A 21,205-nucleotide genomic window follows, 5' to 3' on the forward strand; every position below is an offset into this window, starting at 1 on the left:
GGCGCGCGTTCACCCTCTACTCCGACCACGCCCCCCTCCAGTGGCTCCAACGCATGAAGGACGTCAACGCGAGGATCACCCGGTGGTACCTCGCGTTGCAGCCCTTCAACTTTCGGGTCGTGCACAGGCCTGGGGCACAAATGGCCCTGGCAGACTTCCTCTCCTGCTCCGGGGGCGGGGAGTGAGTCGGCGGCCGGATGTGACCCCGGCCTGTGTCGGGCGGTGGGGACGTGTGGGGGGACGTGCGACGTCTGGCCTGCAGGGGGAGTATGGACAGGTTGGGAGCACACGGGATTGGCCGGGGGGATTGGACCTGGTGGTGAGCAGGTGTCTGCACTCAGGTCAATCAGGGAGGGTGTACTTCTGTGCCTGCTTTCTGTTATAGTAAGAGAAGGAAAACCCGGAGTACGGACCCCCGAGATCCCGCACGAGGGAACCCACACGAGTCCAGCCCGAGATAGACATTGTGGGAACGAACCCCTTTTTTCGTTACCGTTTTCAAGTTTTGTGTTCTCGTTTAAAAACAATAAAAGAAACCTCCCGCTGAGGGACAGCAACCCTGCCTGCTCGCCTTTGTGCATTTGTGGACCTGCTACAATGTACTTTTAATTCAGCCTTGGGTGAAATCAAATGTGCCGTTACACTCCTACCGTACAGAACTCTGAAATGTTTGCAACTGCTATTTACTTTTTCGTCATTCTGAAAACCTTTTATCCAAAAGGTATATAGATGCATGTCTTCATGGAGGATGCATGGGCACAGTTGCTCAAGGATGCCTACAGGTTTTGGACCACAGACCCCAGGACCTTTTGACTAGGAGTCAAACACTCTCAACCAGACTGTACTGCCTCTCCCTCCCTGAACCTGATGTGTACCTAAGCCTAACCCAAACAAACCGGCTGTGTTTATTTAACGAATGAAAAGAGCCACTTCCTCCGACTAAAACCCCCCTTCAACCGACGCTGTCATGTCCGCTGATCCACTGGGTTGTACCGTAACAAACAACCGCATATAAAAACGACTCATTTGTGTACTGGAGTGCGTTCAGGGCATCACTCATACAAATTTATTTCATGATTCTTGAGGCGTTGGAATAAAATGACTCACACGATTTTTCTCATCTCCGGTATGATATCCACCCCTTTTGCTCTGTCCGCTTAAAAAGCATGTGTGTCTGTGTGTGTGTGTCTGTGTGTCTGTGTGAGGGAATGGGAGGGTTTGGATGTTCCAAAACTATTTTCTGACCCCTAGGTGCCAGTGTGGTTACATTTAACCGTTATAACTACCTCTCTCTCTCCATCTTTCTCTTTCTATCTCTCTCTCTCATGCAATGTAATTAATCGCAAATATTATTCAGAAAACAATCTTCACTATTTTTCTTTCCATTTCTTACATTACTATCATCTATTGTTTGTGCTCCTGCAAATGAGTTGTGATTCATCCTACCACTGCAATGTATTTCTCCTTTCCCTCTTCATATTTCACACTCACTCCCAGGTCCGTTGTCCGGCCGGCCCAAGCCCAGAAGAGACCCAAGGATTAAAACAAATAAATATTAAAGTAGTAAAACAGACGTGGGTAAGTTGGTTGTGATTGAGAGGACTGCAGTGGGGGGCTGGACCTCACTGAAACTTGGGGAGCGAGAGAGAGAGAGAAAGATACATAATGGGGTGATTAATCACAGAAAACAGTGGGGCTGCCAAAGCACGTGCCCATGTCAAGTGCCCTGAGGAGAACGCTGGATGCAGGAAACAGGTTCCATTAGGGCCTGGCACAGAGAGGGGACGAACACAGGATCGCATCCATTCTCAGCTCTTCTCTGGGAGAGGGGGAGAGATGAGGAGGGGAGGGGGCGATGAGGGGAGCACTGGAGGAGAGGAGAAAGGAGGCAGCGAGGAGGAGAGAATGGAGCGGAGTCAGGGAAGAGATTGCTGGAGGAAGAGGAGAGAGGTTGGTAAGATAAGAGAAAGATGCAAGAGGAGGGGAATGGTCTAGAGAAGACGAGGGTAAACCAAGGAGGGCAGGGCAGGGTGTGTCTGCTGGGGTTTCATTTTGGGGGCTGTCCTTGTATGTCATTATTTCTACGTCGAGAAGGCATCCAGATACAACTCAGCAAGGTTTTTGCTTACCTTCTCTCTCTCTCTCTCTCTCTCTCTCTCTCTCTCTCTCTCTCTCTCTCTCTCTGTCTCTCTCTTCAATTTAAAATATATCTCTTCTTCACATACAATGCATTCCAGGGTTAACGAGACGGTTATGAACACAGCCGTGGGGTTGATGGGGAATCCAAATTGTTCAGGGTTCAATTCCTATAACAGTAGGAGTGCAGACTTGTTGCTGACGGCCGCGGTGACAACAGGATGGAAAATAAAATCCCAGATGAATAAAGATGAAATGTCGACCTCTTAGCACGGCGATGCCCTCGTGTCCACATAGGGTTTTTAGTTATAAGCCACATAGACTTAGAATATATTTATTTCAAACGTCAAGTAGGCTTCCATGCCGCCTGTTGAAAAGGTCAGGGCAGGGGAGAACCTGCTTTATGTAGGCCAAGGCTTTGGCTGAAAGACCCGAAGAAATGTAAAATAGTGCCAGAAAATGATGTGAACAAATCCACCAAGGAAGCTTCATTACTATGAACCGGGTTATGAAAGCTTCTCTAGTCCGACTGTCCCGTGCTCTGTGTCTGTAATGAAGGCCTATTGGAGGAGGAAGGAGAGCTCTGTTGCTATTGGCTCTCATCTGACGTTGCTGAACTGGCTGTTGGGCGGCTCGGTTCTACAGAGAGAAACAAGGAAAAACAAACGCACATACTCTCATAATAACGCATACTCATACACATGGGCTGGGAGCTCGACATTTGATCTCTATGCATGGGCACTAGATGCACAAACGTGTGCGCCTGTAAACGTGCACAGACTCACACACACACACACACACACACACACACAAACAAACTCATGCAGTCACACTCAAAACCACATGAATGTACACACACACACATGCAATTGCACAAACAACACCCACACAAGCAAACTTGTAGCAACACACTCCCACCACCATTAGATGCTGCCTCTGTGTACCCCCCTGTCGGTGCTTCTCGCTGTCAGAAAGACCTCAGGGCCGAATGGGAGGGGACTGACAACATGGCCGCTCCAGGGAACCCTTCGGACAGCATGCTGTTCCCTCTGAAATATTCACCATCACGTCTCGGTTTAGGCAGCAGAAGGTGTGATGTTTGTCAGAAAAACAAATGTTTAGATTTGTGCTTCATGTTTGTTGGGATGTGTTTCAGTTTATTAAACATAGTTATATTTCCTTTAAAAAAAACGACTTGATTCCTGTCGTTCAACTCTGCTGTGACACACACTTTATGACCACGCAATCAGGGGCCCGGAATGTGGACTCAAAGTGGTTTGTTCATTTTGACCTTTGACCTTTCTGGATTCCACCAGAAACCAAAGGACTTTTCTTTGACTGTCTTCTTCCATCCATATTAATTGTTGTTTCATCATGTTTATCGTGTTTGGGTTGGTTCAAAAATATGGAATTTCTGTGCATGTAAATGTTACTTATAAATCTCACCGTCTCCTTTGTGGAGGATGGCAAAACCATGGTTCCAGCTCAAGGGCATTCCTGAGGTTGACTACTAAAAAGTTTGGCACAATCTCTGCTGTCATACATAAGACCTATCAAATCGGAGTCTAACGGTCTAATTAAAATTCAAATGAATTTACCAATTTACACAACAGAGAAGAGGTGGATTGGCTGGGGCACTGGGCATATCAAAAATTAGCATATCCATGAATCCGGATATTTTTATTGGACGTTATTGGTGTTGTCGGGATTCTTGCGATTTCTTTTCCCCGCCGCATAACGCAGTGCCCAGGCTCTTGTCTGTCGCCATGTTGATCCCTTTAAGAGACGATCCTGATGCTGTGGTGCAAACTGCATGTCTTCACACCGTTTCCCATCCACCCAACGCGCATCTAAGGGGCGCAGCAGCTAAGTCACCTTCTAGACTCGGGGATGTCACAGATCTATTTCTGACAGCAGAGAGAAAACGAATATCACACAGAAGAAAAGGGAACAAGCACATATGTAGACAAGCGCAGCGAGAAAATAAAAGATTCCCCAGGGAGAGAACGTCGTCATTATGTCACCTGAAATGCGTACGAGCACCTCCTCAACACCTCAACGACAGCGATGTATTGTTTCACTTCTTATGGCAAATGTACTAATTGTAAATCGCTTTGGATTAAAGCATCTGCTTAATGCCCTAAATGTCATTGTAAATGTAAAGGTCAACTTCATTATTTCTGCGGTCCTCACGGATCGTCTCTGTGAGTACGGACACTGACTAGAGCTGGATCCACAAACAACCAAACTTTTCTTCCCCTATAGTGACCTCTCCATCGTTCCGACCCTCAACATAATGGTGCATTCTTAAGAGATATCACAAACGCAAACGCACACGCACACACACACACACACACACACACACGCACACACACACACAAACAGACAAATACACACGCATACACACGGCATCACACACCACCATCACTCCTACCAAGAGTGGGTGACAACATAAATGATTTTACATCTCTCTCTTGATGTCGTTGCCCCGCCCTCATCAACCAGCCCGCCTTCATCATCCATCCCCCCCTCGTTATTGATCCTGCCCTAATCAACCACCCACCCTCATCAACCATCCCGCCCTCATCAACCATCCCGCCCTCATCATCCACCCCGCCCCTCCTGTTGACAGTTGCCGCGACGCTGTGAGAGCGCGCAGCGTCCCACGTCACCGTGTCTGACGGACGGATGACGCTCCGGCTCTTTAATGCGTTCATGGGACCTCGTCGATTCAAGTCTTTCTACATGCTCCCATGCGCTCGCACGGCCCCACCCATGTTTTGGGGGGCCGTGTGCGCTGACACCCCCCGCCTGGCGGTTCCAGGGAGGCGGAGGACCCACGTCATGGTGGGCCTGTAGGTAAAACGCACCAGAGAAGAAGTAATGGACTCTCCAGACAATGCGATAATGTGTTACAGATTAGGGGTGTGTGTGTGTGTGTGTGTGTGTGTTTGTGTGTGTGTGTAAATGAGAGAGAATGAGAAATGGAAGGGGGGGGAGATAGGGGAATTAGGACATTAAGGGGGGAGTCAGAAACAGCCAAGAACGACTCCCATATATTTGTGTTAGTATTGATAAGGTTTAAATTGTACTGCATTGGCAGGCTGTCTGCCAAGAGACCGGCTTGTTTACACACGCGTCTCTGCAGCCTTGACCCGCCGGGCGGAATATAAGGATGTTTTAACCCTTAACGTCTGAAGGAAATGTCACCCACGTGAATAAAGATGCTGTTCTGAAGCCCAGCAGCCAAGAGACCAGCCGGACTGACACTCACCCCGTGGAGCCACGTGCGCCGTGGTTAAAGGAAGGGGTTTACCACGGCAACACAGACTTATTCTAATCACTTATAGCCTAAGCTTAATAGCTTTTAGATTGCATTTTTTTGTTGACGCGTCAAAAAGTTTACATTCAGCATCCTCCGATGAATAATGTAACCTAGGCCTGAAGAGGCCTGAAGACAGCAGTCTTCAGTGATTGAGTGTGTTTCACTCGAGGCAGTGTGACGTCACGGACCACACTGCACCTTGCTGCTGGAACAGGTGAGCTCACATATAATAGAATAACATAGCAATATGGTTTGATTGTTTGGTTAATTTGGAGTGAAACCACATTTCTGTTGCCGTGGCAACAGCCACCAGGTTTGGTCAATGGATCAGGCCGAGCAGTCGTTTGTAAGCAGATTGAAAGGAACTTATGCGTCCCGCTGAGGGCCTCGATGGGTTCCTATTTACATGTAGAGTGTTTTGGGTTTTCTAGGTATACATCTCAAGATACTGGCCATGTTTTCCCTGCAAAACCAACATTAATGCCTTCTCTCACTCTCTCTCTCCCTATCCCCCTCTCTCTCCCTATCCCCTCTCTCTCTCTCTCTCTCTCTCTCTCTCTTTGTTCTTAACCCTCTTTATGTGATTGGTTCTGTCTATTTTTGCCACTGTCAACTCCGTTATTCCCTCTTTCCCTCATTTTCTTCTCTGTAGTCTCTCTCTCTCTCTCTCTCTCTCTCTCTCTCTCTCTCGCGCGCTCTCTCAGGCTGCAGTACCGCTTCCCACCACAGGGCTAAATGGGGGCGCCCTGTCTCCACCACTGCGTCTCACAGCGAGTCGCCGTAAGTTCTTCCCGTTGAACCCGGGGCCACCAGGTCTCTTATTCACGTGAAATAATCCACACCGGCTCCTTGACACGGGTGTCTGTCAGTTCAAAGCACAACTGCTGCTTCTTTATTAGCATATTTACATTTATCATGAAACACAAGTCAGACACAAGTGGTTGTTCGGCGTCCGCCAACCTGTGATATGGAGTGGGGTGGGGGGAGCTGTCCCCCTCCCGGTGCTGAAGGGGGTCCAACGCCCGGTGCTGAAGGTGGGGGGAGGGGGTGCTGAATCCTCTCGCGATATACATAGACTTAGCCAAACAATTAAAAGGCATTTCTGAATCTTATTCATTCGAAAGAAATATCCTTTAATTGTAAGATTAAGACTATTAAGCCGCCGAGTGGTCCTCTGGAGACAGAAGGTTCAGGTTCTCCAGACAGCTCCCTCTGTCTGAGGGCCCACAGGGGCCTCGAACCAGGGACCATCTGAGAAGCTCATCCATCATCAGGTCAACATCCAATCACATGACTTCAACTGTTTCACATAATTACCAACGACTACAACCGCAGTCAAACCCCTGAACATGAAACTTCATATGTTGGTTGGCTGGAAAAAAAATAGTCATAAACACACACTCACACACACACACACACACGCACACACACACACACGCACGCACACACACACACGCACGCACGCACGCACGCGCGCACACACACGACCAAGCTGGGGTCACATCCCCTGGCCAAACCCACCTGCTGAGTTTCCCCCTTTTCTTGAGAAGGAGTCGAGGAGATGATCTTAAACTAGCCCGCAGCTCTCTGCCATCTCTCTCTGAACACCGGAATGTCATTGGATCAGAGCCGCGGCCAACAGCTGGTTCCCCCCGCGGACGGCCATCCGCGTTACAACGCACCACGGTGTGCTCGCGGTCTATCGGGCGCAGCTCTCCGCTCGGTCCAGACGCCGAAACGATACCGCATTTATTCTGATGATGACAAGTTTGGTAACATGACATACAACTCCAGACGAAGGTCTTAAGCATCCGTCCATGGCACAGCATCGGCTACACTTTTAATGATCTAGGGCTACAATACATATTAATATACATTGATACATTTACATTGGTAAAATCTAAAAAGTCCATCCCGCGCGTCACGAGTCGGGGCGAGATCCCTTCGAAAGGCGCGAACGTCTCCCCGGGTTCGGAGTCCGCACCGCCGCGAGGTCGTCCACCGTCCGCCCGGGACCGGTGCCGCCAGGAGCAGCGCGAGCCCCGTCCCGTCCCTCAATCTCCCCGTGCTTTGGCTCTCCTCCGGTCCGACCTCAGAGCGCAACATAGAGGCTCTGCAGTCACGTGGGTTGAGGAATTGAGAGAGAGAGAGAGAGAGAGAGAGAGAGAGAGAGAGAGAGAGAGAGAGAGAGAGAGAGAGAGAGGTCCTCCTTCTCAGTCAGACTCCGCGCTATCGCTGGTACAGCGGAGGAGAAGCGCTCCGCTCGGTGATCTACTTGTATTTGCCTCCCTCTGCGCTTGTTTTGGATTTCTAAAACCTTCCCATAGCCCTCCAGCCTATCGTACTTTGTCTTCCCTGGACTAGAGGATACCTGAAGCGTTTCTATCGCCTTTTACGCAGCGCGGTTTATTGTGGATCTGACCGCCGGACGCCGAGGCGCCGCGGAGGAGCGGAGATGGAGCTGCTCGTGTTGAGTCTCTCCCTTTGGATACTGCAGAGCAACACGGTGGACGCGGACTCCATCATCCACATCGGTAAGGGAGCGAGCTCGGAGATGGGTGGTCGTGTGAGGGGCTCCGGGAGAATGAGACGCAGGGCAGCACGATTCAACTCCGCTGCGTTTTATCTGACGAGACAAGCCGCTCTGCAGGTGTCGATGCAGTCCTGAGATGGAGAAGAGAAAAGCCCGATCAGTGAATTTAGTGGACGTGTTGACATTAGTTTGGAGCGCAACGTCCATTGCATCTCACCGTTAGAAGCCCTCATCAATGCCAGCGCAATGTTGAGCGACTGTTGCATCCTGGCGCCTATGCGCGCACACACACCGTGTCGGTATATTCACACACACGCACGCACACACACACATACACGCACACATGCACGCACACGCGCGCACACACACGCACACGTGCATGCACGCGCGCGCGCATGCACTTTAACACGAACACACACAGCCAATGATAATAATCGATGCTGCGCGCCGTAGAAAGTCATCGCAAAGTGTGGCGAACGATAACTCCGATCCGTCTCAGAAAAGGAGACGCACATCAGGCGGATTGCTGATGAACTTGCGGCAGTGCAACACAGAGTAACCCCTCATCCCGGACCCGAGAATAGTACATAATATGAATAATATATAATATGTAATAATATAACGCCAACACAACGGGAATGGAGACGGGAAACCAGCTCGACGTGGGTGTTTGGAGACTAATTCGTTCCCCCTCCTCCACTCGTCCTCTCTCTCTCTCTCTCTCTCTCTCTCTCTCTCTCTCTCTCTCTCTCTCTCTCTCTCTCTCTCTCTCTCGCTCCCTCGCTCCCTCGCTCATCTATAAGGCTGAACTTTGAATTGGACGTGAGCAACATGTTAATCAGTTCGGCCATAGTAAGAAATGACAAACCGGACAAAAGCCAACTGTTTGTCCTTAAGAAAAACACTGGCAACCGACCCTATAAAGACTCAATTGGAAATAAAAGGAGCCAAATGAAATATGTTGCTTTATGAAATATTTTGCTTTATGCTGAGTATTTTTATTTATTTCCAGTGTCGTCCGTTCTGCTGTATAGCCAAGTCCAAACGGAATTAAATAAAGCAATGCAGCTATATAGAAGTATAGCTATAAAGACACCAATGCTCCTATCAGCTGGCCGATTTTTGCACAGATTGGCCCAAGTGTGTCTACGATGCCCGAGATGATGTGATGCGGCAGCCGTCCTCCTCTGTTTGGAGAGGAGCCATCGACTTTGGAAGGGGGTAAGGGGGGGTTGACAAAAATCGATTCGTTTGACATTACCAAAATTTCTGTTGGGACATTGCAATTGAAATGAATCCCAGATCAACGCTATCGAAGGCAGCATTAGGCTGCCTCGGAAGAGGCCAAAAGATCACACACACAGTCACATACAAACACACACACACACAAACAAGCATACACAGACACACATATACACCTATACACAGACACACCACACACACACACACACACACACACACAGACACACACACAGACACACACACACACACACACAATAGCGTGATGGAGCCCCTTAACTTTACCAAAATGAATGTTGAATGAATGTCGGGCTCAGCCGTAGTGCTCCATAATGAATGAGCTCCGGTGAGCTCGGCGCTGGTTGGCAGCTGAAGAAAGGTCTGTCTGCTAGGAGCTTCATTAGGGTTATTTTAGTAGCCGGCCATTGATGCAAGTTTGGACATAGTTGGGCTCTGTCATCATATTGATTTTGATTTCTCTCATCAACGTTCTGCAGTCCTTGCAATGTGTTGCCTCTGCATGGACCTGCAGTGGAGGATTGTTCAGTATGGTTTGAGTCCAAGACCAAAGATTCTGTGTTCATACCCTGATGGTCTTGACTGTGATGGTCTTCAGTCTGGTGGTCCGGAGTGTGGTGGTCTTCAGTCTGATGGTCTTGACTGTGATGGTCTTCAGTCTGGTGGTCGTGTCTGTGATGGCCTTCAGTCTGGTGGTCTTCAGTCTGATGGCCTTCAGTCTGGTGGTCTTCAGTCTGATGGTCTTCAGTCTGGTGGTCTTCAGTCTGATGGTCTTCAGTCTGGTGGTCTTGTCTGTGATGGCCTTCAGTCTGGTGGTCTTCAGTCTGATGGTCTTCAGTCTGGTGGTCTTGTCTGTGATGGTCTTCAGTCTGGTGGTCTTGACTGGGATGGTCTTCAGTCTGGTGGTCCGGACTGTGATGGTCTTCAGTCTGGTGGTCTTGACTGTGATGGTCTTCAGTCTGGTTGTCCGGACTGTGATGGCCTTCAATCTGGTGGTCTTGACTGGGATGTTCTTGATCATGGCGTTCTACAATCTGGTGGTCTTCAGTCCGGTGGTCTTGATCATGATGCTCTTGACATTGCTAATCTCATCACACATGGACATGGCAGCATCCGACGTGGCCCTGGTGTCACCCTCGCCCTCCTCCCCTGAGCCTGCCTCCCCGTCGCTCGCACTCATCCTCCCCCATCGCATCATCCTCTGTGACACCCTGGCTCATTCCCTCCTCCTCCCTCCTGCTCCGTGCCTCCTCTTCTCTGCCCGCCCTAGCTTCAACAGCTTCGACCTGGCGGCCCGCTGGACGCTGGGGAGAGGACAGTTAGCGGAAGAGAGGAGGAACCTGACTCCTGGAGTGTGTACCTAAAAGTGTGTACCACCGGCCCCTCGGACTCTAAACGGCCCCCAGGTCATAGGCGGCAGGGCTGTTTGGGAGGAGGTGGAGGAGGAGAGATTGCTTTGATCTCCGACAGAGGCCCTGGCCGACTGATAGGAATTGATTTAGGGAGGGAGTCGGGGTTGATTTTGTGACGGGGGTGGGGATATGGGGACAGTGAGGAGTGGACCTGTTTATCCATTTTTTCCCAAATTTTGAAAGCACCGTGGGAATCCAATCTTCCGTTTCTGGCAGCTAGAAAAGGCACAGCTGGGTCTTTGCTCTTGTCCCCGCCGCTAAATAAAGACCTAACCAGCCTTAAGGAGCCGCTTAGAACCTGCTTCCAGGAGAAGTCTCTTTCAACACTGTTTAGAGTAGAAGCGGCTTAGAACCTGATTCGAGAGCAAGCCGCTTAGAACCCGCTTATAGGAGAAGCTGGTTAGATTAAAGCCTACCAGAGGAGAAGCCATTTTGAACCTGCTTAAAAGAGAAGCCAATTATAAGTGACCTACATTGGACGTTTTTCAGAGCTGCTTCGAAGAGAAGTCAATCACAGCACTTACAGAGGAAGCCACTTAGCACCTGGTGAGTGGAGAAGCTGTATAGAACCTCCTTAAAGGAGAAGGACCTAATTAGAGGGGAACCTAATTAGAGGGGTAACTGCTTAGACAAAAATGCAGATAGGGCCTTCCTGTGCTCCTGCTAAGCTTTAGCTTTCCACCAGACCTGCCCATGTATTTATGCATTTATGCCAAGAGGTGGGGGGAGGAGCCTAGGGGGAGGAGCCTGGGGGGAGGAGGTGGACCGGGATCCAGCCTGTCCAACCAGTCCCCTTAGTTTGGATCCAGGAGGAGCTTATTCTCGCTGATTCACTTCTGCATGTTTAATTTCCTCCTTTGTTCCATGGTTCATTCCTTCCGCTACATGACTTTAATCCTAGTCTGCATATCTAAAAGGCACACAAAGCGTGAGTGAGGTGGGCTATATTATTTTGGCTCACGTTTGTGGCGACGGAAATGTAGCATTGCATTGTGTGTCAATGTGGGCTTCATTCTTTTTTGCTGTGGTCTGCAGCGTATTTGTCTGCCTGTTTCTTGTCTAAATTGGCTTAGAGGTGCATTTCTGTCTGCATTAATTGCCTAATGACAAATGTGTGCGCAAATTCACTCAAATGTATTGATTCAATGTAAGACCAGTAGTGTCATTGTTTTTATTGTTAGCATCAGGGAAGCGAGAGAGAGAGAGAGAGAGAGAGAGAGAGAGAGGGGCAGAGAGACCGTTAGAGGGGAGAGATAGAGAGAAAGAAAAAGAGAGAGAGAGAGAGGGAGAGAGAGAGAGAGAAACAGGCCGTTAGAGGGAAAGAGAGAAAGAGAGAGAGAGAGAAGAGGGAAAGAGAGAGAGTTTGTGCTGGCAGATAGCTTGGTATAAATGTATGCCTTGTGAGATACTTTGGGAAGAAGTTAATACAAATACCATGTTATATATAATATTTATGTATATATAGGCCAAATATTGCATATTGTAGCGGCGACCAAGAAGTACACAGAGTCAGGTTTTAACTCAACTCTAGCTCTGCATCCCATACACCGCACGACTGCGGGCTACTTTTATTCCACACACACAAACGCATGAGAAAACAGCACACCCAATGAACAAACATGACACAGTCAGTGATGGTGGCGACAACAATAAACACACATGTAAGCATTGAACAACACACAACTAAATAACACCCCGAACCCATTAACCCCACTCAACCTAGTAACAAACAAGGACTTCAAAAACCCCTTTCATCAACTGAAAACACTTAACTCCCAGGATCCCCTAAGCGACCCCGGAGGGGTCGCCACACAGCTCCCACCTGAGGGGTCAGTCATCCCCGACGACCCCATCACCAGACACATAGTCCTTCAAGTGTCCAGGGACTCCGCGCCGCCGGTAGGCCGCTGAACCCCTCCAGGGGCGACAACCGCAGGGGCCAACGGCCCCGTCCGGGGAGTCGGCATGGGCAAGGGAGCCGCCCCGGGAACCACGAGGAGGTCTGCCTCCCTCGCCAGCCACAACCGGGGCGAGGGGGCGGTACGGCGAGAGTCTGTCCTGGTGTAATACCACCACACCCCCCCGGGGCGCCCGGCGTCCGCAGGCGGCACCCCACCTCAGACACTCTGTCGATGACCTCCCCAGGCCCCTGCCGGTGGCTCCGTAGTTTAGGGCAGACCGCTCTCTTCCTGACGGGGCAGTAAACCCACACCCTGTCCCCGGGTGTGAACGCGCGTCCCCGGCAGCGAGTGTCATAGCCCCTCTTCTGCCTCACCCCTGAGGCAGCCTGAGCCTGGCGGGTGTAGTCGTGGACCACCGGCAGGCGATCCCTCGGCCTGCGGAAATAGTCCATAGCCGCACCCCCAGCGATCTCAGGCTCGGGCGGGGACCCGAACACAATGTCCACCGGTGTCCGGAGCTCCCGCCCGAACATAAGGGCAGCCGGCGTGCAGTGACTGGACTCCTGCACTGCAGTCCGATAGGACCACAGGACCAGCGGCAGGTGGCGGACCCAGTCCCGTTGGTGCTGGGACCGCCGACTCGCCGTCAGCCGGAGCCACCCCTCCGCCTCACCGATGGTCCGGTGAGCCTCGGTGCTCTGGAGAGCTGTCTGGAGAGCCGCCACCACAGGAGACTAGTGGGCCCTCTCCTCCTGCCGCAGGCAGTAGCGACACTCCAGGACTGCACAGGGCCGTCGGGAGAGTGCGTCGGCGTTGCTGTGGAGACGCCCCGCCCGATGCTGGATCTCAAAGTTATACTCCTGTAAAACCTCCAGCCATCGATCCACATGGCCCTCAGGGTTCTTAAAACTGAGGAGGCAAGTGAGGGACGCATGGTCGTGCGGATCTGGAAACGCTTGCCATGGCCATGGCCATGGCCTGAAATGCCGCACGGCCAGGACCACAGCCAACAGCTCCCGTCGGGTGACGCAGTAATTGCGCTCCGCCCGACTGAGAGTGCGGCTGAAGTAGGCCACGGGACGTTCCCCTTCTCCCACCCCCTGGGAGAGGACCGCACCGACCCCCACGTTACTGGCATCGGTGTCGACGATAAAGGGACGGCCAGCGTCGGGGTAAGCCAGGACCGGGGCCTCGGTGAGGACCGCCTGGAGTCGGGCGAAGGCCGTGGCACAGGAGTTGTCCCAGACATATGGCCGGCCCGCCTCGGTTAGGGGGTGGAGGTGGCTGGCGACCGTAGCAAAGTCCTTAACGAACCGGCGGTAGTACCCCGCCAGGCCCAGAAACCTCCGCAGTTCGTCTGCGTTGGCGGGGGTCGGCCAGTCCCAGACCGCTGCCGCCTTGGCTGGGTTAGTGGCTGTGCCATGCTCGTCCACCACGTGCCCCAAGAACGTTTCCAGAAGGGAACATTTGGCAGGGTTCAGCGGCAACCCGGCCCGGCGGATGGCCTCTAGAACCTCCCGCAGGTTCGCCAGCGCCCCGCCGTCTTTCCTTCCTCTGAGAAGGAAAGACGGCGTGGGCGCTGGGCCGCGGGGAATGCAGGAATCGGGCAGAGGGAACCCGAACGGCCAGCCGCTTCCTCCCCCTCATTCCGGTCTCCTGTCCCGTCACGGTCGTCGGGTGGACGCTGGTCACCATCCACCCCCCCAAGAGTGCGCCGGTGGTGCCCGGAAAAACGCCCGGACGCACCAGGGAGATGGTCGAACCAGTGTCCACCAAGGCCGTGCAGGGTCGACCGTCGATCCTGCAGAGGAGGTAAAGGCCCCTGGCGGGGCCCGGACCCCCAACCAGAGCGCACCGACCGCGCAGAGGGGTTGGAATCCGGAGCGGTGGTCCCCTCACTGGGCCTCTCCGCCGTAGTTTCCTGCTGTCGGGGACGAAACGCCTCTCCAAGGCCCGGGTCAGGGCCCGGAGGTCCCGTCGGTCTGCTGGGGCCAGGTCCAGCAGAGCCTGCACCGCCGTTCCCTCCAACGCTAGGGCAAGCTGGGAGGCGGACTCGTCCATGCTCCAGCCGTAGTACCGCGCGGCGGTCTTGAACTGCGCCAGGTAAAGCTCCAGTGGCGTCGCCCCGGAAAATTCCGGCAGCCTGGCCACCAGGTGGCGGTCGGCTGCCGCCGGTCCTGTGGCACCGCCAACGGCCGCTGGGTGGTATTGCGCCGCTGTCGCGCCGGGCTATTCCTCCGTGCCCTCCTCCTTAGGACGCGCCGTGGATAAACCCCACTCGGGAAAGGTGTTTTTCTCCATCCCCTGGTTCCAATAAATCCCACTTCTGACACCAATGTAGCACCAATGTAGACCAAGAATCACACAGTCAGGTTTTAACTCAACTGTAGCTCTGCATTCCATACATCGCACGACTGAAGGCTACTTTTATTCCACACACAAACGCATGAGACACACCCAATGAACAAACATGACATCAACGATAGACACACATGTAAGCATTGAACAACACACAACTAAATAACACCCCGAACGCATTAACCCCACTCAACCTAGTAACAAACAAGGACTTCAAAAACCCCTTTCATCCAAAACCCCCCGAACATACATGGAAACGCACACACACACACACACACACACACACACACACACACACACACACACACACACACACACACACACACACACACACACACACACACACACACACACACACACACACACACGCACGCACGTGCATACACCGTACGTCAAGACAAAGGCAGAGACGCACTCGCCGAGCTAAGACGTTATGTTTTAAACAAACCGGCTCCGCCATCGACACACGCGGAGGTAAGAACACACACGCACACACCGCAGCGACACTCGCCCATGTAAGACGTAATGTTTTTAAACATAATGGCTCCGCCGTCGACAAACTCTCCCAGGCAAGGGCGTAACTTTAGGTCTACTATTGGGGGGGTTAAACTTGCGGCTAAACTTATTTATTTATTTGTTCATTTATTTGTTGAATCACTTTCTTGTGTAAAAGGTAACATGCCAATTTGCGTTCTTGTATTAGAAATACATTGCGATACTACTGATTTTGGCTGCTTTTGGACTATTTATGCCATAATGACACAGTAGTTCAATTCAGTGTTTAAGCACTAGCCAACAGTGGCAGCTTCCACTTAATTGATTTTGTTTGTGTGTTCACTATCTTATGAAAAAATAAATGCAAGAACTTAAAGATTAATTAATTGCATCACTGTATTGGCACCTACATGCAGCAGATGTATTATGCACAATTCAAGTCTCAATGCATCACACAATACAGGGTGGCACACTGGAGTGCAGCCTGCACCTCTGTTCTGAACATAGCAAACAGATTTCACATATTGGTGTGAAATCAGTTCAAACTAACAAAATCCAAACAAAAGCATGTAAATACAAAAGAAGGTAAATCACTGTAAATCACATTTTAAGGTATGTTACAACATATTAGGCTGCAACTTAACACACATACCATACCAAGTATTTGACTAAAAGTAACAGGATGCTATACTGACGTCGATTCTGCCTGCTACTATAGTACTACTAGCAGACTATAGATATTGTTGGGCAATTCAAATAAAAGCACCAAACAACTGTTTGCGTCTCGGTGTAAAAGAAATGAACTGTGTACACACTGACTTCTCAGTTAAGAGGTCCAATTTGTCCTGATGGATGTGACACACAACATGGTTCAGCCTCTGCTGTGTCATAGTTGTGCGTAACCAACTCTTTAATCGTCTAAGAGCATTAAAGCTCCTCTCTGCCTCAGAGGACGAGACCGGTACCACAAGCAGTAATCTCATCAGAGTTTCAACTTCAGTAAATAAGCCTTGCACCTCTGCTGGCAACTCTGAGAATGTTTGTAGCCTCTCCACGGGAACTGTACAGGTAATTATGTTTGAACATAGGTAGCTGGATTTCCAGCAGCTGGGCATTAACTTCTGGGTAGTCATGAACCACCGGATCAATATTTCCAGAAAGCAAGGTGTTCTCCAGCAGTACCTTATAAAGTACCTTATAAAACTCAACTCTGTAGTATTCCATAGGAGTTTTACGACTGAAACCACTTGATTCTCCACTATAGTGCTTGGTTGGTTGTCAAACTCTTGGCATTGTTATGGGTTCTAAGTCTAAAGAATTCACAACTGTAGATGCCCCCTCAAAAAGGTGTTGGAAGGCCTCATCACTCCTCTTGCCATTGAGAGTAGACTGAACCTTACAAACAGCAGCCTGCATACCAGAAACAGTCTGTGTCCTTCTCTGAAGAGACCTGTTGAGACATTCTATCTCTCCAATAACTGCTTGTGCCATCACAAGACCAAGTGCAGTGCTGCCTCTCATAAACTGCTGAAGGAGACCATTTGCAGTGGCTGCAGTGGGAGAGTTAGTCCCTGCCATTTCCTCCAAGGCAGTGAGGATAGAGTCATACTGTGTTTAAATGGAAAGGATGGCATCGTGTCTAACAGTCCACCTAGTTTCACAAAGTGGTTTCAGGGCACTTGAGGTTCCATGTTTAGATATCGCTATCTTATGAAACATATGTTTGAATTTGCCAGACTGTCCACACAAAACTCCTAATTGATGAACCCAGTCAAGGGCATCTCGCACAAATATAGAAGCTGTGCATGCCTTCTGTGCTATCAAATTAACACAGTGTGCTCCACAGTGCACATATAAAGCAAGTGGTTGTTTCTTCCTTATGTGAGCCTGTGTTCCAGAATATTTGCCAGACATATTCGTTGCGCCATCATACGTCTGCCCACGCAGTGCTGACAATGGCAAATGTAGTCTGCAGATTACATCTAATGCTACATTTGCAAGAGATTCTCCTGTAGTCTCATGCACTGAATACATCCCAATGAATTCCTCATGAGGATTTAAGTCATGATCCACATAACGAAGACATACAGATTCTTGTTCTTGACCTGATATGTCTTGTGTCCCATCAGCAATCAAGGCAAACTGTGTGACTGGGAGGCATCGAATAGTGTCAGCTATTCCTCTTAAAATGTCTTTGCTCATTATGCCTAGTATTTAGATTTGAATGAGAGGACTTGTGTAATCCTGCTTGTGTGTCTCTAACCACTTCTGAAAAGCAGGGTCATCTTCTGCCTTATCTTTCAGATGTTGGGATAGATTACCCTTCTCTTCCACATGACCTCGTAGAGCTAAACCTTGCCTAGCTAGCCTTGCCAAGTATTTGATTGAGCCTACAATCTTCATCAATCCATGCCTTGCTTCCTCCTGTTGTTTGGCAACAGCTGAAGAAAACTGTGAAGCTACAGTGTTACCTTTTTGTGCATAGATGTTCAGGGCATGGATATGCAACTGACTTTTTGCATGTTTTGAGAACTTCTTGATAGCCTTTTTCCAATTTCTAAAGCCTACACTCACAAAGGCAGGGTCACACTTGCTTGCAAACGTTGACTGATTCAAAAAAAACCTTGGCACAGTAAAAACATGACCACTTGTAAAGTGGCACTGTAATGCAACCAAGGAAAAGTTGTGAACCATTTTTGTTGAAAAGACAACACAGAGTTATCTCACTTCTGCACTATTACAAACTTAGGATCAGGTTGTGCAGGCTTTGTGCAGGCGATGATGTCTGAAACATCAAATCCCTCTCTGTCCCTGTTGTCGGTGTTCGACTGGCCCCTGACATGGGGCTCAATATCCTGTGTTAAACATGACATGAAAACTTGTTACTCTCTGAAATAATAATCCTATTAAATTAATGTATTGTACATATCAATAACACTATTCACAGCTAAATTATGTTCCCTTGTGTTCTCACCTGCTCATTTGCCTGCTGCCCTCATCATGTGACCCTCTGTGAGGAAACCACAGGAACCAAATTACTTGCTTTACATTAGTCCTCTCAAAGCAAAATACTAGGCACAATGAGCAATGTCAATGTCAAGATAAGTCAGAACTTTTTGAGAGGGCATCTACAGTTGTGAATTCTTTACGCTTAAAATCCATAACAATGCAAAGAGTTCGACAACCACCCAAGTGCTATAGTGGAGAATCAAGTGGTTTCAGTCCTAAAATTCTTATGGAATACTACAGAGTTGAGTTTTATAAGGTACTTGACACCATTCGCAAGCAGTTCACAGAACGTCAGCGTTCTGACAGTGTATGTTTGCATGCACAATTTTGTGAAAGGTCTCTTACCTGGTCACCTGTGCCTCCTGCGCTGCCTGTCTCTCTCCTTCACTTTGGTCACCTGACATCCTCTTTCTCCTTCAAATGCTATACCTCCTCTGTCGCCTCCTTCTCTCTCTCCTTATTCAATTTCTCTACCTCCTCTGTCGCCTCCTTCTCTCTTTCTCTGGTCACCTGTCTCTCTCTCATCACCTCCTTGGCCATTTCCCTCTCTTTCCCTCTTCTCCTGATATATAAAAAAATCTCAGGTAATGTTCAAATGGTGTGAGAGAGGTTGCATATCCTAATCAGTTTTGGAGAATTTGTGTTCCCTCACCAAAAAGTTGTGAAGCATTTTAATCACCTAGCATATAACCGCGTTGTCTGATTACAGTTTAATTAATTTTTCACAATTTACCAGCTCTCGTTTTGAAGACCGAATCACCACGCCATTTGTTTCAATGGGAATCGCGACGGGCTATACTTTCAACATAAAGTGTACATTTTTATAATTTGAAATTCGTCCCAGCCTTTATACCACAGATACTCTAGGGTCTATAGCATATAATCACGTTTTCTGATTACAGTTTAGTGCATTTTTCTCCATTTACCAGCTCTCGTTTTGAAGGCTGAACAGACAATTTGACTGGAGCTACAAACTAGCAGGTGTCCATATATCAGGCGTTAATGCACACCCTGCAGCCAATCAGAATCGAGTATTCACACAGACCATGGTATAACAATAGGGGTATTTACCTCCTTTTTGTCAGGATTTTTTCTCGTTTGGCTGGTGTCGACCAACAATCAAGAATTGTTGTCTGGCTGCCTTTCAGTGTCCTTTTCATCTCCACATTCAGTTAGCATGAACCTGTCTTTCTCCAACTATTCATCCCAGCGACTGCGGAAAATAGTTTGGTTTGGTAGAGAAAACGGGTTGGGTAATACCAAGTAGTCGGTACATTACAGATGATTAAAACATGATACTATCTTGCAGGCAAATGAAATTGATAAAGAAAACAAGCAAGTTATTCATTCAGAATATTTCATATTAATCTGAATTATGTGTGACGATATTGGGGCGGTTATATTAGCTGGATCTGATTTTTGGGGGTGTCATGACCCCCCTAACCCCCCCCCGCAAATTACGCACCTGCTCCCAGGTAGCAAGTTCTTTCTATAGACTGTAGAAATTGCGATAAAACAAGGGAAGAGACAATTTCTCACTGTGATGACGCGGCTATTGGCGCGTCCTCACGCGTCCGTATTGAGGCCGCACCGGGGCATTTATCTTGCATGCGAGAGTAATCAAGTTTCTGCATTATGTTTAGGATTTGATGTATTATGCGATTGTGGGGCGGGTTTGCGTATTGAGTGGTAAAACGCCGTTGCGTCTCCGTGAAATCAATTATCTTTATTTGAACATGTACTTTGTAAGTAGTGGCGTGTGTCCACGCAAAAATAATAACTAAGGTCTGATGTAGTTTAATTTATTATAGGTACGTTTGTTTTGACCAGTTTGATGCATATTTAGTTGATTGATATGTAAACACCCCCGGCGATATTTCATGGATTGGTATGTACCAATCTCGGGTGACCTGACGAGCAGATATAAGGGAGGCGTGTCAGTCCCGAAAGGGGGGAAGCTAGAAGGCGGATGCTATGCCATGTGCTGCCTGTGTATTTTCAGTTGTTGAAAGAAAAAATGGATTAAAATGGATTCAAAGTAATTTTTGCTTCATTGCTGCCTTTTTTGTGCTGAACCTAAGACCCTCGACATTCTACCCTTTGACACTCACCTCGACAAGCAACGGCGGGTCGTTTATTTTGTCATATAAAAACCGTTAAATTCAAACATCGCACCGATATCAACACATAAGTCACGTGAAGAGACAGCGTCTGTATAACACAGAATGAAAGATGTCATTAACACAGTATGGTGAATTATGTATATAGAGTCCACCACAAGACTAATCTTTGTTGCTCAAATGCCTCCCGAAATGTCTTTACACTTTGTTGCTCAAACTTAATATTGCTGCCTGTCTTGGTCAGGACAATGGAAAAGATGTTTAATCTCAATGATGATTATTATTTTCAACTAACAAATAGTAGTTGCCTTGCATTTTAAAATGTCAATGCACTTTTCAGCCCTGAATAACAGAAAAAGCTATTTAATAATTCATTGGCATGCATAGTATACTACACTTTCCATTGAACAATTACCCCTGTTACCATAAATTGACTAACCTTATAATGTAATGAAATGCTCACACACTAGCTGCTTTCAGACACACGTGTAAGTCCTGACATTCTCCTGATGGGCCGTATGTGTGAATAACGTATCGGGACATTTGTATCCTGAAAATCTCCTGAATAATACTACCCCTGCGGTAGTATTTTCTCCGTAGGAAATGTAAATAACCTTATATGTGAATGAGGAGTAGAAAGTCTGTATTTCTCACACCAC

At 48.9% G+C, this 21,205-nt stretch overlaps 1 protein-coding gene across 1 annotated transcript in view; it reads left to right on the top strand.

Annotated features, from left to right (window-relative positions):
* Positions 1-7,916: 7,916 nt before the first annotated feature.
* LOC307090006 (glutamate receptor ionotropic, delta-1-like) overlaps positions 7,917-21,205 on the top strand; it is a gene marked incomplete at both ends in the record, with an annotated part of 387,185 nt that continues 373,896 nt past the window's right edge. Inside the window, one exon of the mRNA XM_079756527.1 lies at positions 7,917-7,995. Coding sequence (XP_079612653.1) covers positions 7,917-7,995 — 79 coding nt within the window. The remainder of the gene's footprint in view (positions 7,996-21,205) is intronic.

This window comes from Pollachius pollachius, assembly GCF_949987615.1.
Source record: "Pollachius pollachius genome assembly, chromosome: 19".
Classification (NCBI taxonomy): domain Eukaryota; kingdom Metazoa; phylum Chordata; class Actinopteri; order Gadiformes; family Gadidae; genus Pollachius; species Pollachius pollachius.